General features: G+C 34.9%; 1 protein-coding gene across 1 annotated transcript in view; it reads right to left on the reverse strand.

Moving 5' to 3' along the window:
- Positions 1–7,816: 7,816 nt before the first annotated feature.
- The window catches only part of LOC123553804 (dehydrogenase/reductase SDR family member 12-like), a 56,879-nt gene continuing 37,573 nt past the window's right edge, over positions 7,817–27,122 (reverse strand). Inside the window, exons 4-10 of the mRNA XM_053548780.1 lie at positions 25,125–25,207; positions 23,311–23,406; positions 22,890–22,971; positions 22,274–22,335; positions 21,074–21,272; positions 14,906–15,043; positions 7,817–13,719 (exon numbers count right to left, since the gene is read on the reverse strand). Of these exons, the coding sequence (XP_053404755.1) occupies positions 13,586–13,719; positions 14,906–15,043; positions 21,074–21,272; positions 22,274–22,335; positions 22,890–22,971; positions 23,311–23,406; positions 25,125–25,207 (794 nt within the window). The 3' untranslated portion in view covers positions 7,817–13,585. The remainder of the gene's footprint in view (positions 13,720–14,905; positions 15,044–21,073; positions 21,273–22,273; positions 22,336–22,889; positions 22,972–23,310; positions 23,407–25,124; positions 25,208–27,122) is intronic.

The following is a 27,122-nucleotide window of genomic DNA, read 5'->3' on the forward strand; positions in this document are numbered from 1 at the left end:
GTGTGACCCTATACCAAGATTTTCAAACTTGATTTATGAAAAAACATGGTCACCAGGGGGTTTAGTCACTTCTGTCCTATATGTATAAAGTGGTTTTTAAAAATCTTCTTGTCAGAAACAGCAGGTTCAATTTTAAAATCAATGTCAAAAACTGCTGGCCCTTTACGAAGATTGTAAAAATATACAATTTCATACTAATTTCACAGCCAAAACTGTTCAAGCAGCCAGTGTAACTCAGGTGAGCGATCTAGGACCAACATGGCCCTCTTGTTTAATTTTAGCTGTTTGTTGAATACTTGTTCAAATCATAAGTTGATCAACTATATCATGATTTATTTGCACATTGTTGTTTTAAAGCACCTTAAGTAAATAACATTATTGCTATATTTAATTGATTTGTGAAATTTGAAGAAAAAAATGTTTAATTGTAAAACTTCATTGTAAAGGTATCATTTGGATAACCATATATTGTATTGAAATAAATGTTGCAATTTTGAAGTGTTTACCGTTCTACTTTATATACCAGCTAAGATAAGCGTTAGAGTCCTGTCCTTTGAAGAAGACCAGTAGTACTCATTTTTTCCCATGTGTCATTCCGTATTTTAAGCTTCATAAAGATACTATGAATACTCCCTTTGTTTCATTTTGAGATTAGATTTACAGTATGTGCTGTCTGTAACAGCAGAGCAGGTTGTCTGTAACAGCAGAGCAGGTTGTCTGTAACAGCAGAGCAGGTTTCATGGATAAATATCTTGTACACTGGAACTTCTCTAAACCGAACATGCTCAGACTAGAAAAGAAGTTTGGATTAGAGGGCTTTTCAAATTAGAAAGGTTCTATTTATTGACCGAAAATTTATGCTGTTTGTTATACATGGTAAGTATATCCATCTTCTTGTGAATGAATTGATAAACATATATAATGTTTAAGCAACATGTAGTTCTGTTTAGTGTCATGTCGGGTTTGGTGTTGATTTAACATGTCAATATCACTCATGGAAACGTAGGTCATACATCCGCACTACAATTGGGGGTCTCACTTTTTATCTGATTTTACAGTGTGTTTGTTTGACTGAAAATTTATATTTCTTGCATCAAGCATGATCCCCACTTTTCCTTTGATTTATCTTCAGCACTTACAATTTCTTTAGCAGATAATTAACAAGCATCCAGTTGCGTGCTGCAGCCATTGCAAGATACTCAAGTTTACGTAGAATAAAGAAGACCACATTTATGGGGAAATAACTATGTTATAACACGTTCCTTTGGCTTTATGTTGAAACATGCATGATCGTGGAAAAACGTCCTACCTACCGGATAAATAAATAAAGCAGAATACAGGGAGTCCTGGCTAAAAGTTATATACAGTTTCTTTTTAGCTCCCTCTGTTGTTTTTTTTCTCTGTTTTCCTTCGCTCGAATGTGATGGGCATCGGAGATATTCTTGTAACATGTGAACTCTTGATGAGTTAAGGATTTCATGTATGCATTGACAAAAGAGACAGGCGGAATGTTTCTCATATTTTTCGTCTATCGTGGGTGAGAACGCTAACCACTCTGCCACAGAGCCCATTCTATTGAAAAAATTCGCCTGGACAAAATTTGCGATATATATAGAAAATCGTTTGAGCAATTATCCAGTTGTAAAGGAAAGTGGACAATCCCCTAAGTAGGACCCAAGTTGGTGCAGTGGATAGACCATTTGCTTTAGACTCCTTTTATATAATAACTCCATTGTTTTTCCTCTTCTATTTCATCCAGAACTATTTGTTAGACTCTAGACACCACTCATTGCTTTTTCCTCCTCGTGCATTGACAATCATAGGTATACAGGCACTGGGTTGGGAAATGACATGAAAACAAAAATCGTAGATGGATAATGGATGATTCAAATATAGTGGGACTGCTAGAGCTAACAAAAGCACCGCAATGCGGAGCAATATACACCCGAAGGTATAACCTATGACCCCGAAGTGTGATCTTGACCTTGAAGCAAGCCATCCGAAACATGCGCTCTGCATGTCATCTCGATGTAGACTAGCCACTAGACTGAAAATAATATATTTCTACATTTTTCCTTTTTTGACGAACTTAATTTCATAGAGACAAAAGCCAGTCTATTTTGGAGATTTTCACAGAGGAATGATGTTGAAATTATCAGTCTAGTATGATCCAAAATGCTCTCAGAGGAATGACTGGCACCTATGGCTATTAGATTACCCGTGGATAATTTGGTACATCATGCTAGTGGTCAAGTGTTATGCTGCCAATTATAAATCTGTTTACCTAACTGATTTTTAATGTTGAAAACTGAAGAACCATTCTCATCTAGAATAAACCATTTTGCTTCTTTGAAATATCGATGGGTCCTCTTGCAAATATTTTTATTAACAATAATATGTTTATTTTACTTAAAGGATTATTATAATCAGTATATTTCTGAAACTGAAGAATGGATTTTAAAAGTTTCTTACAGCATGTCATTATCAAAACCATTTTAAAAGATATGTTGAGTTCAAGCTTCTTTTTTTTTTAAACGATAAAGAAACTGCTTTGTGTAATATGTGGCAAAAAAGAAGATTACGATTGCTACCATATAAAACTGTTCAAAGGTGTTTATAAAACCGAGACTTGTTGTCCCATCGAAAAGCCAGTTAATAGTTTGTGTAGGAATTTTCACAGACATTTTTGTACTAAGCAGTCTAAACTCTTGTGTACTGACAAAATTATGAGAAAGCTGTAGCAAAATTGAAAGAAACGTAAGTGTCAGCAAAAATGGTTTCTAGTCAGTGACTAAGGCCCGTACTGCAGTCACTGTAGCACCAAACAAAAAAAAAGATGTTAATTTTCTTAATAAAGATTGATAAATAACAAAACTATTGAAGGTCGATGCATATATGGAAGGCTGGTGCATCATTCTAATTGCCAGATATCTAATGCTAATAGCTGAATACGATATTCTCTCTTTCATGATAAATGCGAAAATTTCAAATACCTAATGTTTATTGCTGAAAGATAATGCTAATTGTCCATTGATTTTATGAAATTAGGATCATGTCTTTTGAGTCTGATTTGAAGCACTTGCATGTTCTACCATGTCATGCCAACATCGGACAATACATGTAATCATTCAGCTTTGTATGGAGGGCCGGTGCGCCATGCTAATTGCCCAATGTCAATTTTAATGCTAAATGCCAATAACTTAATGGTAAATACCAATTATTTAATGCTAAATGCTATTATCTTAGTAAATTATTTGTCATTTTGAGGGCTTAGAGCGAAACTGGTCTATCTGTAAATAGAAATACAAGCAGATAGACTAGTTTCGCTCTAAGCCCTCGATTTAGCATTTGGCAGTTAGCTTCCATAGTACTGTTTTGCCATCGCGTTTGACAATTATGACTCAATGTTTTAGTATTTGGCATTAAATATTTTGCATTTGGCATGTGGCATTTTTCAAATGAAAGGGCGGAGGTATAAAGATAACTTCCTGATGCTATATATTTTATGCCAAATATCAAATGCTTACTTGTATTTAGAGTATTAAGCATTTTTGAAGTTAAAATGAAGTATCTGGTAAATTGAACAAGCCTTCCATGAAACTATACTTTTATCAACTAAATTGCAAAAAGACTGGCAATTAATTGAACAAATGCATGTACCTTATAAGAGATATTTAATTGAATGTTAATATGTAGAGTTACCTTTTCAACACAATAAACATTTTGAAACCAAATGTCTTTATTTAACATATTTTTCACGTATCAATTAATTTTTCATTTTAAAAACATTTAGCTCTGCAAATCTTTACCAAAGATTATACAAGCCTGGGACTTTCTTGATTTTTAAAGAAGTACATAACTATTTGCAGTTAACTGAAGAAAAATAGTACGCCACGTGCGAAATTTGCACATATAAGAAACTTTGAGACTTTTCTGTCGTCTGCAAAAATACCAATTTTGATGTACAAATGTGCTTTCATGTATTTACATACAGATTTTTAAAGCTAAAATCTCCTCCAATTAATGTGACACCTGCATTAGATTCAGAAAAGCTACATACCTTCTAACAGAATAAAGGATAAGAAGAAATGAAAGCATTCTGTCCGAATATTCTCAGAGCAAGATTGCAGATTTATTAAGTGTCTGTACTTGTGTTTCACTGTCCTTCAAATACAACACTTTAATATGCATTTATTTAGCCCTGAACCTGGATATTTATTTATGCACCAAGTGGTGGTACCACTATATTATATGTGCATTCCGTCTTTTAACATACAAATATCGCAAATGCTAAACTTTTCCATGGGGGCATCTGTTCTACTTCTTTATTGCTCAATTACAGTTTAATTCCATATGTCCATTTTATGACAAGCCATAGGAATATGTATCTTTCAGATTTTCCAATCTAACTCCAAGTACCAAGTACAGAGAAATGAAATTCATTTCTTATAAAATTTCAACTCAGCTGACCCCTGCAGTTGTAAATCCCTGCTACCAGATGGTATCAATGAGTTACATAAACATGTGGCAGTAAACCACTGAACTCCATCAGTAAGACTGTGGTCAGTTCTTGACATTGATTGATAACAAACCTAAAATCAGGTTTGTGAATTTTCGGATTGTACTAGACTATGATATTGGACATAGAGTGTAGACTGGCTCAGTTCACTACATTTAATCATAAAAATGTAAAAAAAGATATATATCGTAGTCTAGGAGCTAGTCTAATCTCGATGTGGTGAATATTTGCGCCAAGTTTCTTTAAAATCCTACAAGCATTTCAAGAGTTACAAAGTGGATGCAAAACAGTCATACGACCGTTGATCCCTAAGTCTGACACTGACCTATCCGAAACATGCGCTCTGCATGTCGTCTTGATGTGGTGAACATTTGTGCCCAGTTTCTTCATAATCTTTCAAGCATTTCAAGAGTTACAGAGCAGACACGAAACAATGTCATGTGACCTTTGACCACTAATTATGACATTAATTTTATAGCAGATTGACAAATTCTCAACAAATTTGGTTATCACTGTACGGACCTCTCCAAAAATTGCTCAAATAGGGACAATTGGCCTCTTGAAGGAGCCGCTAGAGCTCCATATCCTGTCCATCCGGAGCCATATCTATACCTGGGTATAAGGATTTCAATAAAACATTGTAGTAATGTTAACTGCTATAGGACAATGCGGCCCTGCAAGTTTTATTCAGGTTGGTTAAGAAAGACAAGATTAATGGCCCGTTACAATTATCTTATAGTGCATTTATTCAATGTTTTGTCCGTCGAGCTGCTTTGAAGCATTTCAATAACACATGGTTAAAATACTAGAGGTGCTTCTGAGAAAAGCACATGTCTCCAACAACAGCCTAATCATCTGAATTGTATACTGTTTGTGGCCTATTGGTATTCACATGGAGTAACCGGTCTACAATGCTGTTCGGCGGTAGCGGAGGGGAGTAACCATCTACAATGCTTCGCTGGTAGTTGTTGGTAATTATGTTCAAGGGCCATAATTCCGAAGTGCCTGGGCCGATTTGGCTGGTTATCAAACTTTAGGACTTATGGTCAGACAGAAGTAAATCAGTATGTCTCCCACTTCACTGTGTGGTGGGAGACATAATTAACTGCTATAACAAAGCGGCACTGAAAGTTTTAGTTGATTTACATGATAAAGATATGATTTATGGCCCTTAAAAATCTGTACCTACATATATTGTACACAAACATTCCATTTTCTGTCTGTCTCTGACATGGATGCAAGGATTTCAATAAAACATTGTAGAAATGTTTGTCGCGGTTTTAGATGTATTTAGGGTTGCTTAGGTCAAGGTCAATATCATCGTTACTAAAACAGAAAAGTGGTTTCCTCACGATGACCAGTTAGGAATGATGTAAGCAGACCAAGCCTGGTATATAGGTAGCTTTCATAGAGAAGGTTGAGCAATTTCCTTTTGTTCCATTTTAGCTTTGGTCAAGGTCATAGTTACTAAATATTTAAAAATGGTTTTCAATCAATAATTTAGAATGAGTAGCTTTCGAAGACTGAAATTCAATTGCATTTGCCAGAATGTGCTTTTTGTAGGCAGAGAATGCTTCTTCACAGGTGAAGACTATTATCCCGTTGGGCGAGGGATACCAATTCACTTTAAAGGTAACCTGTATTTTTGCAGAATGTGTAACTATTGTCCACAAAATAGTTTCAATGTAGTCCAAGTCATTAAGCAAATGATTGGGTTGGAAACGGTTTAACCGTTCTGGGTCACTGTGACCTTGACCTTTGACCTACTGACCTCAAAAGCGTTAGGGGTCATCTGCTGGTTATGAACAACCTACCTATCAACTTTCATGATCCTAGGAACAAGCATTCTTCAGCTATCATCTGGAAAACGTTTAACTGTTCCAGGTCACTGTGACCTTGAACTTTGACCTACTGACCTCAAAATCAATAGGGATCATCTCCTGCTCATGATCCTAAGCCCAAGCATTCTCGTGTTATCATTGGAAACCGTTTAACTGTTCCGAGTCACTGTGACCTTGACCTACTGATCTCAATATCAATAGGGGTCATCTGCTAGTCATGACTAACCTCCTTTTTAGCGTTCATGATCCTAGGCCCAAACATTCTTGAGTTATCATCCGGAAAGCGTTCAACTGTTCTGGGTCACTGTGACATATACCTTTGACCAACTGACCTCAAAATTAATAGGGGTCATCTGCTGGTTATGACCTTAGGCCTTAGCGTTTTTGAATTATCATCCAGAAAAGGATTGGTCTACATACCGACAGACTGACCTACCTACCAAAATAATCAAATGAAACTTAATATATGTATAGTCAGACTCAAAATGAGTTTTCCAGCACATTTTACACAATTGTTGCTACAAGGATTTCATCTATGAAATTCTAACATGTCAAAACAATATACCTTATACTGTTACAATAGCCAGTCAGCCCTTTATTTTACCATTTCAACTGTATAATCAACACCTATACGAAGCAAATACCTCTTCTGAAGTAGGCCAATAAACAAAATAACCTCTGCACAGAAACAAGCTATACCCAGTTCCCATAAGTAGTGTACACCTTTCCAAACAGTGGTACTCTACAGCGGCAAATACCTGTACACCATTTCCAAGCAGTGGAGCTCTACAGAGGCAAATACCTGTACACCATTTCCAAGCAGTGGTGCTCCACAGAGGCAAATACCTGTACACCATTTCCAAGCAGTGGTGCTCCACAGAGGCAAATACCTGTACACCATTTCCAAGCAGTGGTGCTCCACAGAGGCAAATACCTGTACACCATTTCCAAGCAGTGGTGCTCCACAGAGGCAAATACCTGTAGACCATTTCCAAGCAGTGGAGCTCTACAGCGGCAAATACCTGTAGACCATTTCCAAGCAGTGGAGCTCTACAGCGGCAAATACCTGTACACCATTTCCAAGCAGTGGTGCTCCACAGAGGCAAATACCTGTAGACCATTTCCAAGCAGTGGAGCTCTACAGCGGCAAATACCTGTAGACCATTTCCAAGCAGTGGAGCTCTACAGCGGCAAATACCTGTACACCATTTCCAAGCAGTGGTGCCTCAGATGCAACACCATGTATACCTTGTACCGAGCAGTGATTCACTTTACAAGCAACAACATGAACACTGTTCCAAGAAGTGGTTGTACTGTACCTGGCCTACACCCGTACCTGGCCTACACCCCTTACAGCCAATTTTTTAAATATTGACAATGAAAGCCAATATTTCCGAGTTTGACTGAGCTCATGAAAGATAAAAAACATCAATTTTTAAACATCAGAAAGTCTATGTCTATTTGATCCATATAAATTATTATTATCATTTTTCACATAAACAATATAAACATCAAACAAGAGGGCCATACTGGCCCTATATCGCTCACCTGTCATCATTGCACTTAAGGACAAGAAAGTCAAAAAATCATAATCAAGATCAATTAAAAGAATCATGAGAAAATATAGTTGAAATTTTCTAAAAGGTACAGATATGTCAAAATACACCTATAAATTAAGGGTACCATCCATATTGTACCACAGGAAAGTGGTCTCGGCTTTTCTCTATAGCCAATAATAAAATAGTTACTAAATAAGCTATTTATAGTAACATAAAAGGGAAGTAATTAAAATAATAAGGATCTGCCAAATAAAAACAAGAGCACTGCAATGCAACGCAAATGCAGAGCAATATACACAAAAAACAAAGTCATATGATCTTTGACCCCCTAAGTGTGACCTTGACCTTGAAGAGAGCCATCCGAAACATGTGCTCTGCACATCGATTCGATGAGGTGAACATTTGTGTCAGGTTTCTTTGAAATCCTACAAGGTGTTCAAGAGTCACAGAGTGGAAGGGAAATTGCTAACCAACAGACAAACATACAGATGGACACGGAGGCAATAACATCATACGTCTCTTAGGGCGTATAAAAAGGAATCGAGATCTTATGGTGATACAAGTTGTGTGCAAGTTTGGTTAAAATCAAATCATAAATGAACCTGCTGTTGTGCAGACAAAGTCAAAATAGCTAATTTGGCCCTTTCAGGGGCCATAACTCTGGAACCCATTATGGGATCTGGCCAGTTCAAGAAAGGAACCAAGATCTTATGGTGACACAAGTTTCTGTGCAAGTTTGATTAAATTCAAATCATAAATGAAGCTGCTATTGTGCAGACATGGTCAAAATAGCTAATTCTGGCCCTATCAGGGACCATAACTCTGGAACCCATAATGGAATCTGGCCAGTTCAAGAGAGGAACCAAGATCTTGTGGTGATACAATTTGTGTGCAAGTTTGGTTAAAATCAAATCATAAATGAAGCTGCTATTGCGCAGACAATGTCAAAATAGCTAATTTTGGCCCTTTCAGGGGCCATAACTCTGAAACTCATAATGGGATCTGGCCGGTTCAAGAAAGGAACCAAGATCTTATGGTGACACAAGTTTTGTACAAGTTTGATTAAATTCAAATCATAAATGAAGCTGCTATTGTGCAGACAAGGTCAAAATAGCTAATTTCGGCCCTTTCAGGGGCCATAACTCTGGAACCCATAAGGGGATCTGGCCAGTTCAAGAAAGGAACCGAGATCTTATGGTGATACAAGTTGTGTGCAAGTTTGGTTAAAATAAAATCATAAATGAAACCACTATCATGCAGACAAAAAATTGTGGACGTACGACGGACAAAGGGCGATCACAAAAGCTCACCTTGTCACTATGTGACAGGTGAGCTAAAAACAAACTTATAAATAGTCTAAACACATGTATAAAAGTTTTCTTTATGTCAAACAACATAATTAATATCATTGCTACTTGCATTATATACCCTGCCAGCAAACAGAATAAATATCAAACCATTACAAAAATTCAGTGCATGACATGTAGACATAGAAATGGAAATTCTCCTAGAATATAGGACTTATACTGTATAGTGGGTTATATTCGCGGAGGTTTAATTTTCGCTATATTCACGGTCAACATTGACAGCGCGAAACCTAAACACCGCAGTTTTTTGTTACGGAAAACATACACATTTCACAAAGGGACAGCCAATAACAGGGTGATTTTGTGTTTACTGTCTGATGATAGTATTCCCTTAATCAGTTATTGCTTCAATCCTATGACTATATAAATTGTACACATGAGAAACAAAGGTGTGAAAAACTTTGTATTGTTATACAGCGGTTATACTTTACAAACTGATTTCTGATAATTGCAGTTGCCTTTTCATCATCATTAAATTATGTTGGATCCGGCAAAATTATTAAAGGCGGCCTTTTAATACCGCACTTGCCTTTATTTGTCCATAATATCCGACATTTTCATAGATTAGAATACACATAACACCAAGAACACAAGAACCAAATGTGACAAAAGATAAAAAGAAATCCAGGAAATTGTATGTGTACAACTTGTCATGTGTAATGAATCAGTCAAATAATAAGCTTAGCAGACTCGGTGAGATAATTTTATTTTTATTCATTTCCATTGTAATTGCTGAATTAAATATAAACACGGGGTTTGTAAGAGCACATCATAAGTAGCTACTAACCATGTGTTTCGATAAGTGATTAAATATTAGTAAAACAGTTGTGAGATTATTTCAATTTCGCACAAGTGTTGAATTATTACTAGTATTATATATGCGTCTCTATTCAGACGACAACGACAGACTTGCATGTCTGTTATTATTTGCATGTCTAGGAAGAGTGACCTCCCTTTCTTTTCTTTACCACCAAGGTTTATAATTTGCGGTCGAAGTAGTTTCCGCGAAATCAAGACACCATGAATTTAAAACTCAAAAAAAAATGCAACATTTGGCACCGTGAATAATTCTGATTGGTCAGCAATGTAAACAAACAAGAATATTTTTTTTCAAACTTGAACCCATTTACTGCATTTGCATTATTATACATTATGACAATATTAACAAAATTTGATCTGTATTGAGAGAAGTTTCATGAAAAAGTTTCCTCCAACTATGCCAACAATGTAAACAAGCAAAAAAATACTTTAATAAAGTATCACTATTCATACCTTTTCCTTCATTATTTTAGAAGAAATAATGGAAGAACTAAGTTCTTGTAAAAGATATGATCAGATACACATTGCGATTTATTTTGTTTGTTTGTTTTGGGTTTAACGCAGTTTTTCAACAGTATTTCAGTCATGTATCAGCAGGCAGTTAACCTAACCAGTGTTCCTGGATTCTGTACTAGTACAAACCTGTTCTCCGCAAGTAACTGCCAACTTCCCCACATGAATCAGAGGTGGCGGACTAATGATTTCAGACACAATGTTGTTTATCAAATAGACACAGAGAACATACGCCCCGCCCGAGGATCCAACTCGCGACCCCGCAATCCGTAGACCGACACTCTACCTACTGAGCTAAGCGGGCGGGTTTGAGATTTATGGAAGGCTGTATGCTCTGTAATGTTACAATAGTAGTATTCATAATTCTGACATGTCCAAAACATTGCGGAATGATACAAATTTCACTTGGGTAATGATTGCATTTTACTCGGACTTTATCTTAGACTCCTTGTGTAAAATATCATACTTTAAACTAAAATCAAAGTATCAAATCCACATAATTTTTCAATGGAACTTCTTAGTTTTGTACTTTGTAGCTTGGTCTTTGGGATGTGAAGTCAAAAATCTCATATGACTTCTGAAAAAAATGTGATATTCATTTCTGAAGTCACTAATCGAGGGTTCACCGCAATAAGGGCATATCTACATATAATAATCATATGTAGATACGCCCTTATTGCGTTGAACCCTCGTAATGTTCATTGAAAAAATATGTGGTTTTACCAATTTTAAAGTGGAAACTGGAAGGTGCTTGAAAATGCAGCTCTCTGATTGGTCAGTTAGAATGTCTGATGTCATGATTAAGTTATGAATATGGGAAAACAAGTGGTGGTCACTAGCCCACCGTGAAACACGGTTCCCTCCAGCATCAATGGCTTGAACACTGGTCTGGACTCATTCAGGCAGATAACCTGATAAAAACATGTATAAATATTCTTGCAGTTACTCTGACACAGCCATTATGTAATACACTTTTTCTGCAGGGTCAAATCAAATATGGGTGAACTAGATTACTTGCAAGGTATGAGTTATACAATTTTTTATCTCAATTTCAAAATAATTCACAAAATAGTTTTCTTAAATATAGAAATTGCTCTAATTGTATGGGAAAGAAAAGAAATAAGCTAATAAAAATTAACAGTGGCATGATACCCAACCAACAATGCAACTTATGCACTGATTTTCTCTCAACACTCCTGGTTAATGCAGTGGAAGAAGATACTGGCTATCTGCATAAAATAACAGTACTGCTTATAAAACTGTTATATAAATTAATTAAAAGTTGCAAGACCATTGTCACTAACCTGTTATAGAAAATGCAAACCATTACATTCATGATTATAATGTGTAATAACAAAAATATTTCATTGTTTGTTTTGAGTAGGCCAATTTCTAATCAAGAAGTAAAGCCGGCAATGAGTTGCTTGTAAAAGGACCAATGAAAGAGAGACTCAGTGAACTTATCTTTTCTGACTGAAGTTAAATACCCGGTAAATAGGTTTGTTAAATTACCATATACCTTACAATAAGAAGTAACTACTTTGTACAGACAGAATTCTACAACCCATGCTAATAACTGTGTGTAGACAATAAGAGATCATTGGCATTGTGTTATACAGTTCCATGTATTCTCAATTAAAGAGAATAATTAAAAAATTTCTAGTATTATCCTGTAGTCTTGATTGCCTTATTGTAAAAATAAAACAACTGAGCACCAGTTGTGTTCATTAAGTGGTTAAAGCTATACTGATACAGGTTCAACTGCACTAATGACTACCCGTACATAAGAGACACCTTACAATTTGATAAGTATATATTATCACATGTTTTAACCTTTAGCATGCTAGATAAATTGTCGTCTGCTGGAAATGTCGTCTGCTAAAAGTTCATTCAATTTGCTCCAAAACTGGAAGAAATATTGTCAGAGTAGCAAACAGCTTGGAACCTGATCAGACGCCGATTTAATCGGCGTCTGATCTGGTTCCAAGCTGTTTGCAAAGGCTGTTAAATTCGCATGCAGCAGGCTAAGGGTTAAAGTGAATTATGGAAATATCAAAAAAACAATATATATGTATTTCTTACCGAAAAAAGACAATTGGAAAACATGAAGCGAAATAAGAAAAAATTGTTCTTTTACAAGTACAATAAAAGATTTGAAATTCACATGTTAAACACCACATCTTGCATTTTCATTCCTGGCTATGCCACTCATAACAAGGACTAGATTCTAGTTGAGATAATTCAATGAAATAAAAGCAAACATAGTATTAAGGAAGCTTTCGCAACCTGCTTACATGCTTATCTTTAACTTGAAATACTGGTTAGTAGTGCAAACCTGAAATTGTAAGTTAGCAAAGGGCATACCTTTGATAAAATAAAAGCTAGAGTTACATGTATTTAACTCATTCTGCGATGTCAACTAAAAATGCCGAAAATATGTGAAAAATTGAAAATATTTTGATGACTTGTTTTTTGAGATGCCAACACTGATAAAAGGATGTTTACAAAAGCTTAACTGATTGGAAAATTTTAAGAAGTCAAGCTGAAAATATTGCATCAGTTGTTCACTTAATGAAAGATACTTCCATCTTACACTGAAGGGGAAAGGTATCCTCTATACATATGTAAGTTAAATTACATATAAAAGAATGTTACCAGCAGAAAGGGAAAATCAAGGGGAAAATTATTATTAGAGTATGTAATATTATCTACTTGCTTTATGTCTCAAGTGAATGGTAATTCTACATAATGCACACATAAAACTGTTGGTGATTTGATGTGTAATGGAATTTACAGCACATGTAACCATGATACCAAAATTTTGATATTAAAATATTTCTGAGGTAAATACGGCAAGTTTAGGTAGAAAACTTACATTGCAAAGATATAGTTTTAAATATTATTTGTATCACATATGAGAGTTTCTGGGTCAAACACAACAGTCACTTGGTAAATATATGAACACTTCTATGATTTTCCAAATGCTCCTTCAGTCTGGAACCGCCTAGAAAGATCCTCTAGTTGTGTCATGAGTGACTGGTCTTGTTCTGGTGTGGATTTGGTCCAAGCTAATGGTAAGTGGGTGGATACAACTTTCCTGTCTGGAGAAAAAACAGCATTTAAATTATTTCTATAACACTGGAAACAAGATATTTTGTATAAAAAGCATTTCGTTACTACCTCTAATTAGGTTTTGTTACAGGACTACTATCATGTACTGTTTAAGCTGTCATTTAAATTTCTGTTTATAAATCTGTAACTTCTGTAACAACAATAAAGTAAATTGTTTTAGCATTTATTTCATGATAATTTTCAGTATGCACACAACTTATGAAGTAAACAATATTGTGAATTTTCAAAGCAGTGCAAGTTAGCACCAGACAAACAACAAACCTTTCTATATTACTCTCAATACAACTGTATACACAAATGTTTAATTTATGAATACTTTTTACTTTCTAATACTTATCCTTTTCACATTTAATTACAATACAACAAGGTTTTTGGAGAAATTTATGCATAAAATTGTAATGTGTTACTTTGGCTCATGTGATATTCACCCATTAAGGTGGTGTATATAAACCCTTATGTATTCATAAATGGTTCATATATTTGTTATTTTTTAATACACATTTGTTTAGAAAGTATGAAAAATATACATTTTTGAAAAGGTCTTTTAAATATCATTAGATAAAACTAATTACAGTGCTTATGACAATAGAAGTATATAGGACACCAAACAGAATCAAATGTTTTGCCCATTTTATCAGTTTAAGACTAAGGCTTACAGCTAGAGGTTACACTGTGACAGTGACTCCTTGTACTCTAATGTTTTATTGCATTTTATACAGTAATCCTAGCTACAGGAAACCATGTCACAAAATTTTGTAAAGTGTTACATTATACCCCCTTAATGAATTGTATAGTAAATTGTTATATCTGGTCTAATCTTAGAATGATAAATGCTCATCTTTCATTGGGGGTCCCAAGGTGATTTATTTAATATCTACAGAATATCTGAATGAATGGTACAAATAATATAGGTTGAAAGAGACTGTAAAATCATCTTATTTCCTGGGTATTAAGTTTTGTTGTTTTGGGATTTAAATTTGTGGATTTCCACTTAAAATGACAGAATAGGAACACTACAGTGTGCTGGGACTTCAATTATGGATTGGCAAAGCAAATAAATCCCCCACAAATATATGATTTCGAAGTATGCTACAAATAGATGACACTGACACATACCTGAACCATCTGAATTACAAAAACTGTTCAAATTCTTACCTTGAAAGAAACAGCCACTTTTCAGTTTGAGCGGATTTTCAGCTACAGCTAGCCATATGATAGTGTCTGCCCCTTCTTCTACTGTCCGTAATCTGGACTTCATCTTCTCATAAAACTGAGGCATTGATGATTGTACAGCTATTGAGGAATGAAACACATTTAATGATAACATCATTCACAATTAAAAGTAAAATGCTCATACAACTATTTTCTTTTCGAAATAGGAATTACTAATAACCAGTCCTTCATCAGTTATTTATGTATGGGAACTTAGTTCATATCTGTGATCAACAAGAGCTGTCACAGGAGACAGCGTGCTCAACTATTTCGATGTTGAATAGTGAAACTGGGCACATCTGAGGAAACTGGAGCTGTCACTGGAGTGTTTAATGACTCGAATAGTGGATGAAGATACTGCAAAATAGCTTGAGTCTGTGTCAAAAATATTAAGTAATAAGAGAGGTAAAGATAAAGTGTATCAAAACACTATATAGGTATAATTCTATGCAAAAAGGGGTCATAATTCATACAATATTGGTGCAAGAATTATGCACCTCGTGTCATATGATGTGGGAGATGATGTGGAACAACTACTTCAAGTTTGAATCAAATGCATTTCGTAATAACTGAGATATAGTGAAAATGCATGAAAATTAACAATAAAATTCTATGTAAAAGGGGGTATAATTTACAAAAAAATTTGCCAGACTTATGCAACTTGTGTCATATGATGTGGTTGATAAGTAGGAACAGCTATTTTATGTTTGACTCAAATCCATTTTGGAATAATTGAGAGAGAGTGAAGTGCATCAAAACTTTAACCTGAAATTCTAAGTAAAAAGGGGGCATAATTCTGAAATATTGGTACCAGAGTTATGGGCCTTGTGTCATATGATGTGGGAGATGATGGGGAACAACTTTTTTAAGTTTGAATCAAATCCATTTAGGAATAATTGAGACAGAGCGGAAGTGCATCAAAACTTTAACCTGAAATTCTAAGTAAAAAGGGGGCATAATTCATGAAATATTGATACCAGAGTTATGGCCTTGTGTCACATGATGTGGGAGATGATGAGGAACAACTATTTTAGTTTTGAATCAAATCCATTCAGGAATAATTGAGACAGAGTGGAAGTGCATCAAAACTTTAACCTGAAATTCTAAGTAAAAAGGGGGCATAATTCATTAAATATTGGTACCAGGGTTATGGGCCTTGTGTCATATGATGTGGGAGATGATGTGGAACAACTATTTTAAGTTTGAAGGAAATCCATTTAGGAATAATAAAAATTATTTTGCCTAAAAATAATTACAACTATTTTCTCCCGAAATTAATGGCTATCTTGTGCTAGGTGTGTAAACTAGAAACTATCGTTGTTGTCAAGTAATCAGGTTTTAAGTTTAATTGGTTACCTGTTTAAACACAATAGATTAATGATGAATGTCTTAGCATCTGGGAACCACTCAAGCATTATATTAACTCTAGATCACGTGCAATATTCACAGTTGAATTTAATGTGTACTGGCTAGCCTTTCAGATCGATGTTAAATTGCCCACCCGTCACACCTCAATAATTAAATTTCTGTTTTTATGCTAAAATTAATCATATTATTGCATTTTAAATTCTGCTATGGCAGTCTGACTGTTCTGTGAAGTACTTATGTTACAAATGATATGCTGCCGTTGGATGCTAACATCGGAAGTGAACAGAATCCAGGAACCTTACATAGATACGGAACTGAACGGATTCCTGGGCTACAAATCAATAGTGAAACAGACAAATCGAATCTGGTATTAACATTTTTCCAGATGGTTGATGATGAGAAATCCAGAGGATAATTTACCAAGTTATGGAATGAGGACCAAAAGACATTTTAAGTTATACAGATAGTGATTCATTTAGACTTCATTTAAAATTCCAGTTAATCATTTTTATTTTTATACTTATGTCACTCCTAATATATTAAAGGCCGAGAAAATTTATGTCGACCGCAGGGGCGACTGGGCGTGCTTTCAAACGTTTTCATAGTATGGATGTTACTGTGTAAAAGGTATTGCTCTATAATCTTGGCAATATCTGACTAGCCTTGCTTAAATGTGTCATAGCCTTGCTTATGTCATAACCTTGCTCATTATAGTATTTGCCTTGCTTAGAATTACAGTACGTTGCGTTTTTCTGTTGGTCCGCTAAATATTCCTTATTACTTCTGCAGCCAACCGTTGAGTTATGGGGAATGTTTGATTTAGGGTGGTGTACTGTAGCCTTGCTCATTATAGTATTTGCCTTGCTTACAATTACAGTACGTTGCCTGGGGAATGTTTAATTTACTGTGGTGCCCTGTTGTATCCCTTGGGTTCGTGTGGCGCTGATTGAATAGAGGATTCTTTAAAAAAAATTCTAAAATATACACAGTTTGTGTCTTTTTCCCCTTGCAGGTTTTATGTTTTTTTTCTTTTTAGAGAAGTATTTAGACCCCAGGTCAAGATTAGCACTACCCTCACAGGTCTTAACATGTTTTTTTATATTTAAATGTATTAGCATATTTATGATTAATATACGTGTATAACTCATATGATGATCTGCATGTTACTTGTCTTTGTTATGTATGTCGGTAAATAGCTATACATAGCTAATGTTTTCTTTTTTACATATATGCACCGACTTTAAATAAAATTTGTGTTGTGTTGTGTTGTGTTGTGTTGTATTGTCATACATGTCATACGTCCCGGATTGTCCGGGATTGTCCCGGAAATCACATACTCGTCCCGGTGTCCCGGACAGTGTTGAAATGTCCCGGAAAATTAAAAATACAGAAAACAAAAATAACCCCCCCAAAAAACTAGTTTTTTGGTCTATAAATTGTTGAATTTTACATTAATAAAACACAATAAACAGTCCCCGGTGTCACATTGTTTATTCCTAATTATCCGATAATCAGTTTCATGCCCTCGAGCGGGACACGTGTTGATTAAGCCAGCTCCGATCAACACTCATATTGAACGCGCCCTGCGAACTTTTGATGACCCAGATTAATTTACAGTCGGCTATTTTGATGACCCTGATTATGAATTGACAAAATTATGCAATCAATAACTGTTTTATGATCCTTTAATATTAGGAACAATAGCCGAAAATCTCGTTGTTTTTAGCACGTAGGCGGTGAAGCTACATGTAGTCTTGATTGGAAGAAATGGCTGATAACGGTCAATTAAACGATAATTATTTTAAAAGGTTGTAATCTTTCAAAATGTAGATTGATTGTCACAAACTTTTGACTATTGAATGCCTTTGCCGACCGATCCATGAAAATTGACCCAACCCGAAATATTTTGTATCGATTTTATCTACAAGATTTATTTTATTCCTTTGAGGACTCCATTTTATTAATGATTAGATAAACGTTTAGCATAAAAATGATACCAAATAAGCTGGATTCTAAATCACGATGACCAGGTTAATTCTTCTTATGTAGCAAGTCACCTCGGAACGCAACCAATTCACGTGCCGAACTATAGACGTGAATTACCCTATTTACCTCCCTTAGAAAGCTAGACGACATTTGCAGCAAATTATTCCTAAGCGAGGGAACAATGTTTATCTCCGGAAACTGCATGTAATTTTATGATATTTATGCATGAAACAGACGAATAACTAATGTCACGGTGTATGTCCCGGACAAAGGGTAAAAATCCCGGAAATTTTAACTCAGAATCCCGGAAAGGTCCTGAAAAATTATGGCATGTATGGTATTGTATTGTACTGTATTGCTTCCACAGCCAACCATGGAGTAATGATGTGGTGCTTTACAGGCGCGTCTGGTTTCCTCCCGGTCGACTGATTTCCATTACCATCGAGTTACTACAGACAATGGAGTGGCCATACTTTGCCAAAATATTAACAATAACTTTTATATACAAGTATGAATTACATATGTAGGACTTGTTGTTTGCAGTATCATATGCACCTATAATCAATATAGCCTATGTGAGTGTAATCATATCTGAAATGTACAAATAAACATGAAGTAAACTGTGAATATTGCAGATGTTTCTTGTGTATAATTTCTAATAGTAAAATAATTGAGACAGAGCGGAAGTGCATCAAAACTTTAACCTGAAATTCTAAGTAAAAAAGAGGCATAATTCTGAAATATTGGTACCAGAGTTATGGGCCTTGTGTCATATGATGTGGGAGATGATGAGGAACAACTATTTTAAGCTTGAATCAAATCCATTTAGGAATAATTGAGATAGAGTGGAAGTGCATCAAAACTTTAACCTGAAATTCTAAGTAAAAAGGGGGGATAATTCACGAAATATTGGTACCAGAGTTATGACCCTTGTGCCATATGATGTTGGTGATGATGAGGAACAATTATTTTAAGTTTGAAGGAAATCCATCACGTAATAAGAAAAATAAAGAGAAAGTGAATCAAAACTTCAACCAAAGTGCAGACCGAAAGGATGCCGACGCCAGGTCGAGTAGGATAGCTCTCCATACTTTGTATAGTCGAGCTAAAAAACTTTTAAACCCTTTATGTAAGTGGAGAGTATGCTACGAAATCTATGAAAGTGGCCATTTCATAAAGAAATTGTTTTGAAAGAACAAGAGAGCTTTCAATTAGTAGACAACTATAAATTATCAAATGTTGCCTTCTTATTGTAAAGCCAGGCTGAGTTATCCTAGTGCTAACCACTACAAACTTAAAGTCACTGTTTTAAACCTGTCTCCATCTAGCAACACCTGTGTCATCCTCTAACATTACGCAATGACCTAATACAGGCAAGTGTCTTGTTTTACAAATATACATAAACAAGAGCTGTCTGTTGACAGCCCGCTCAACTATTCAAAGAAATGATGAAAGTATGGGGTCAAAATATTACCAGAGATTTTCAGACAAAAGAAGAAAAATAGGTAAGACAAACAATGTACATTTTGTACCTGCATTTATGGATTTGGATAAGTCTTGCACTATACAGCAAAGTGTGAGCATGATGGTAAGCAAGTGTTCAAAAGTTTAAAAGCCATATATCAAACAGTTTAGACAAAATATGGAATAGTATGCCAAACTTAACTAATTTCTATGTAAAAAAGGGGCATAACTGAGCTTAAGTCCTTGTCCTAGTTATTTAGTCTTGCCTACATATGTAGACTATGATGGTAAACAACTGGTCGAAGTTTCAAAACCATATGACAAAAAAGTTAGGCAAAATATGGACTGGTATGAAAACATATAACTGATTTCCAAGTGATTTCCAAGTCCAAAAAGGGCCATCATTCAGATAAAATAGTTGACAGAGTTATATACTCTTGCCTGTAGATGGAAATCATAATAATAAACAAGTGTACAAAGTTTCGATGATGTAGGTGATGCTGTGGAACAACTACTTCCTAGTTTGAAACAAATGCATTTCGTAATATTGTGAAAATGCATCAAAATAAACCTTAACTTCTAAGTGAAAGGGGGCATAATTCATGAAAAATGGTGTCAGAGTTATGCAACTTGTGTCACATGATGTGGGTGATAAGGTGGAACATCTATTTCAAGTTAGAATCAAATTCATTTAGTAACAACTGAGATATAGTGAAAATGCATCAAAATTAACCTTAAATTCTAAATAAAAGGGGGCATAATTCATGAAATATTGGTGTCAGAGTAACTTGTGTCACATGATGTGGGTGATAAGGTGGAACATCTATTTTAAGTTTGAATCAAATCCATTTTGTAATAACTGAGATATAGATTTCGGGACGGGACGGGACGTGACGCGACAAAACTGACTCCTATAATGCCCCCCCCAAAACATGTTTGGTGGGGGGTATAAAAAGTGCCATAATTCAGCCAAAATAGTTGACAGAGTTATGTACTCTTGCCTACAGATAGAGATTGTTACAATAAACAAGTGATAAAAGTTTCAAAGTCATAATTATGTCAAACAGTTTACACAAAATATGAACTGTTACGAAAAACTTAATCAAGATTTGTAAGTTAAATGGGGCCACAACTCACCCAAAATCCTTGATGGAGTTATGTACTCTTGCCTAAAACTGGACAAGGTGATGGTACACAAGTGTTGAAAGTTTCAAAGCTTTACCTCAAAATGTCTTGTCAAAATGTGAACTGGTACAAAAAACTTAACCAAGGTGTGTCGAAACTCATAAATACCTGGTGTATCACTCCATCCTGGGTGCATGACGGAGAAATGAATACTGGGATATTTTTGTGCATACTGCTCTGTCATGATAATCTGTTGTCGTTTGTTCTGTGCATAGGCTACTGTACCATCAAACTTTTTCATCTTTTCAAACTGTAGATCAGTAATGTTCAGTGATTGGGTCAACATGCCTCCTGATGAAACAATTATCTAAAAAAGAAAAAGAACATATCAACTCGAGAAGTATTCACACTTTTTTGCCATTGAATAAGCTTTAAAATAGCAAAGCCAGACATGTGTCCATATGACACAGGTGCCTCCACTCTTATCACTTTATGACTGAGTCAAGAGCCATAACTCTGACCTGACTGTGTGATATCCAAATAAAAAGACTGGATACACAACATGCTGAATTACAATCCTGTGAGGTTTGATCACTATGTGAAATACTTTTTTAGATATACATGACACAAATTCGGACAAAGAGATATACGAATGCACAATTTCCCAATGATTTGACCTTGTGACCTAGTTTTCCATCCAATTGACCAAGTGACCACTTTATCCTAGACTTTAAACAGGCAATGATTCTGACCCAGTACCCTGCAGTTCAAGTAGAAAATATGACCTGTGTTAACAAGGTGTTTCAATGATTTAACTTAATGAGCTAGTTGTTTATCTAAGGCACCATACTATTTGACCTGAAGCAGATTTCATATAGACAAATATTTTGACAAAGATTTATGATGATCAAGTAGAAAAAGTAGCCTCTAGTGTGTTAACAAGTTTTTATCTATTATCTGACTTAGTGACCTAGTTTAAAACCTCAGGTAACCAAGTTTCTAACTTGCCCTAGATTAAATTGAGATATTCTGAAAAGTTTTTATGAAAATCAGGTGGAAAATGTGGCCTCTATAGTTTTAACAATGTTTTCCTATTCATGAACATAGAAACTTGGTTTTTGACCCAACTCCTTCAAGATTGGAGGGTAATATTCTTACCAAGTTCCATTGAGATAAAGCCAAAATTGTGACCTCTAGAGTGTTAACAGTCAAACAGCAGACAATGCATTACAATGACAGGCACTGGGTGAGCACAATAGATCAGCTTGTGCACTTTATGTTTAGGTGAGCTAATAGCTGACAAGTACAAACTGACTTACAAGGGCAAACATATATGCTACCTGATTAAAGAATGCACAAACCACTTACCACTCTTGGTTTACTGGATTTGGACAACACAGGAATCAATGCTGTGGTCAATATATGGGTACCTGTAATATCATACATACAGAATATCATAGCACAATTTAATACATTAAGCTTATCTTTCCTGTACTGTAAAGCCTTTCTTCACAGGTTCTTTGTTAATAGGTGGTCCCTCAAAACTTGCAATACTAAGGCTGAAACAGGACTTCGAAAACAGTGACCTGATAAAGCAGTTTTATTGCTGTATTCTGTATTCTATGGTGGTCTTAAGAACAAATTTATATCTTTTTATGAAACAATAAAATCTACCTCATGATATCTGAAACCAATTGTTTTAAAATGTAAATATAAAAGTCTGCATAAGATTCTCAAGGTCACAACATGTTCACATAAAGTAAGTCTTTCTATTAAATACCACAAGTTGCTTTTAATTTAACTTTCATGTTTTAAAGGCAGAAATATTATCTAAAATTTAGATGTTTTCCTAAATGCACTTTTAACAAAAAACTTTTTATCTGAAAAAAAATTGACAACATTTTAAAAGAAATGGTTAAATCTTAAATGCTTAATAAACAAACATTCAATACAGATGAAACAATAATTAACCAATTTACAATACCTAATGTGTTTGTGGCAAAATTCTTCTCCAGTCCATCCTCTGTAAGCTCTCTTGTGTTTACCATACATCCAGCATTGTTTATCTGCAATTTAAACATCTTCAAACTGATACTGGCATAATTTTGATGTATGGTCCTAATAGTACTAATTTTTTTTCTCCTTTTTTTTTTAACTAATTTTCCTTGCTGTAGGTCTGATCACTCTCTCAAAAATTCTATCAAACTTATCAAGCTTAATGAAACTTCAGAAATTCCATCTATGCATAAACATTCATATGACTGCCTGTTGTCTTTAAAAGAGCTAGAAAGTTGGCATAGGACAAAAACTGAATCAGTCTGACTTAAGGCCCAACAAAGAAATTAGATGTGTGTCTGACACATGAAAACATCTGATACTACAATAATACAAATTCACTTTCTTACCAAAACATCCAAAGACTGCCCAGATTCTTCAAATGTCTTTGCAAAGTGATATATATCCCTGGGTTTTGATGTGTCCAACTGGTGCAGGTGAATATTCTGGAACAGAACTTTTTTTGATTCATTGACTGACAGGTTAAAAGACTGACTGTTCCATTTGACATCAATTTTTAAATGCTAGCACCAGGTAATGAGGTAGCTTGAATCTAACATGTACCTTCCATTTCTAATTAAATATTAATGAAAATAGTACATTAATAATGATACAGTCATTAATTGAAAAAAAGTTAGACATACAAAACATCAGAAAAATGTAAATTTAACTAACTAATTAATTATTTTTTGTTTGTTTTTGCACAATTGCTACATGATGGATAGATTTGTAGAGTAAAAATATTAACACCATATAATGATATTTTCTGGAAAAGAATGTGGCTTTTCAAAAATAATTTCAGCAGATTACAGAAATGTTGAGTCTAATAGGGTTATTGCTGGACTTGGATTACCTGAGGTGCACCAGCACCAAGTTTGACCAAGTCTGGTAAAATATACAAGAGCCAATTACAACAATCCAGATCATGCTGCTGTTGTAATGAGCTTTTTATTAAATACTCTTAAGTGAAAGAATTTAGCACACACAAAAATGTCATGACGTCATTTTCATATGTTCCCACACTATGTTTACACAAGATTCATTGATCCAAAAGCATAATAAATGTTTAACATAAGAAAAATGTCACTATCAGAAGTGTGCAGATGAAATGATAGGTTGGTTATGGCAGAGATTTATGGCTCAATTTTCAATTTTTACATGTTTTTTGTTGTTTTTTTCTGCTGAACTATTTATATAAAAGCTGGTCAAGAATATAAATGAAAGAGCCTCAGACAAACATACGACACAAGATTGGATTTCAACATTGTATGATGCAGACTTTGTTTTCTGCTTAATACTTGTTACAAGCTATACTTTATACAGAATTTATGTAGGTATATAATAAATCAATCTATCAAGTAAATGGTAATTCACACTTTGATACTGTGCAAAAGGCTGAACTTTTGTTAAAACCATTGAAAAGGCAAGAAAAACTAGTTTGTTTTACCTATCAGATCTGTTTGTTTGTTTGTTTTGGGTTTAACGCTGTTTTTCAACAGTATTTCAGTCATGTAACGGTGGGCAGTTAACCTAACCAGTGTTCCTGGATTCTGTACCAGTACAAACCTGTTCTCCGCAAGTAACTGCCAACTTCCCCACATGAATTATCAGAGGTGGAGGACGAATGATTTCAGACACAATGTCTTTTATCAAATCGTCATGGAGAACATACGCCCCACCCGAGGATCGAACTCACGACCCCGCGATCCGTAGACCAACGCTCTCCCTACTGAGCTTAGCGGACAGGCTCTATCAGATCTGGGTTTCTTGCATATCTCGTGGGGAAAATATACTTTTATCCTATCTCATGTCGGGGATACACCTGTTTTTCCTTAGGGAAAATCCTTGCTTAATATTGCATGCACTTTTAGTGATGTTTTGTCTGCTTGTGAATGACAACTGTTTTCCCTGACATTTGGAACAGCACATAAAGGGGAACCTTGGTAACACTCTGTTTTTCATTCCATGCTTTCCACCAGGTAGGGAACACTTTGTCTTACATAGGCAGAAATGTAAGACCCTTTCACTTGTAAAACTAGATTTCATTATTTCAATTGTGGAGTTTGCTCAGTGCAAGATATTTTGATCTTACACTGAAACAACTAAATTTCCTCCATATCTTTTTTGTTTTGTTCAAATTCCTCCAGTCTATACAACATTTCACCTGATTTCCAGTGGTCTCGACTATTTCTGTTTTGGCTTCCTCGCCTCTCTCCTTACTACGACAAACAAGATGTACAGTTCCCCCTGAAAATATACATAATTTCATTTTATAGAGAAAAACAATTCGTATTCAATAAACTTAGAATGATTAAATCCAGAAAGTCTTACAAGCTTTCACAGTTAGACATGGAATTCCATTACTTAAAAGCTGCAAGCATTCAGATGAAAATTTAAATGTCAATAACAAATAGGAAAATGTTTCACTAAATGTAATATTGTACAAACTGATATTTGATGAGTATAACATGGGGGGCTAAATTTCCTATTGTTTTCAACTGACTCCTACTGCTTGTCTAATACTTTTTGGAACATTTCTACATATTTTACAGACTATAATAGTGTATTTGTAAACGAAACTGCCTAGAACTTACTGACTAGTATTATCATTACCAAATGAAGCACAGTCCTAAGTTTGAAGTGTCTGGCAAACTTATATTTTCTCTATGCTGTAGGCTACACACACAATCTTATGACTTACAATACCTTTAAAATTTTTACATTCTTTCATGTCAGACAGGTGTTTTCCCATCCCTTAGGATGCTAGTGTTTGGTTTCTCGCTCCCAACTGGAAACCCGGTCCTACACAGGCAAGAATGAAATGTAGTAATCTCTTTCACAATGCAATTCATACTATTTCAAATATTAAGTTTGTCCGGATAATATTTTCCTGCATTTTGTAACTTATTACTGCGTTCAGATTTTTTTTATTAACTTAAAATTTCAATTAAAATTGTATATCTGATACTGTATGAGTGGCTTTTCAAAGTCTTGAATAACATGCTCTGCCAAGAATTTTACTATTCTTATTAAGTAGTTTAACAAAGCTTATGTTAAAATACACAAATGCAGTATTCTTTTTATCATGTTAGTATTTTTTGTTGAAACATCTAAATTTATTCTTTCTTTACCTACATAGACAGATTGACAAATGTCTTCTATATCTAAAACAAAATAGACGTAAAATAGTGTAATACTAAAAATTTGTAACGGCTTCAAATCACTCCCTTTAGATCATGTGATAAAATAAGGTTATTATAACAGTAGCTCAATCTCGAATGCTGTATTCGGCTTGAGTGGATTTTTGCCAGATTAGATCTCACAAGGCACACAAGCGCCGAGTGTGATCTGACCATGCAAAATGCATAAGAGCTGAAGACAAAATCCCAGATCTAGCAACTGTTATAATGACCCTTTTATTATATACCGCTACCTTTTTGTTTGTTGTTTTGTTACTGAACAAAATCTTCTCTGTTTATCAATTTTAAAATAGAACTAAGTGAAGTTTTGTGTGTGCTATTTATAGAACTGTGTCAGGTCATGCATATTAATGAATGTAGTCCGGCATCATACAATATGGAAGGTACACCACAGAATTTAAAAGGTTCAATACTGAATTTTATTCTGCCTGTTCATATTTAATTGTGAAATACAAGCCGAATTTTCAAAGAATTTATACAGGTATATAATAAATATCATTATTATACCTCATGTAAAATGCCTAATGCAAAGTCTCTATCTTTCAAAATGTACTAGTTTTAATGCCTCTCACGCTGATCTGTGTTTTCGAATAATCCTCCATTAATAATTTTAATAACACTTGCGCAGAGGTGTCCTTTGCGCATCGCGCTCAATGGATGGTATTTCAACAAGTTTCAGTGGATTGCATATAGACGTTTCATCATCCGCGTTATTACATGCTTATAAAAATGTGTTGATATGCAAGCAGTTGTTCTATGGAATATTTTTCTTGTTTTTTTGGTTGCTTCGGTATAATAAAATTAATAACATGTCAGTGATGGTGTTATTGATATTGTCAGCCCTCAAAATGTATCAACACCTGAGACGATAGGGCTGACAATATCAGTAACACCTGAGCCGATAGGGCTGACAATATCAGTAACACCCGAGTCGATATGGCTGACAGTATCAGTAACACCCG

This window comes from Mercenaria mercenaria, chromosome 7 (genome assembly GCF_021730395.1).
Source record: "Mercenaria mercenaria strain notata chromosome 7, MADL_Memer_1, whole genome shotgun sequence".
Lineage (NCBI taxonomy): Eukaryota > Metazoa > Mollusca > Bivalvia > Venerida > Veneridae > Mercenaria > Mercenaria mercenaria.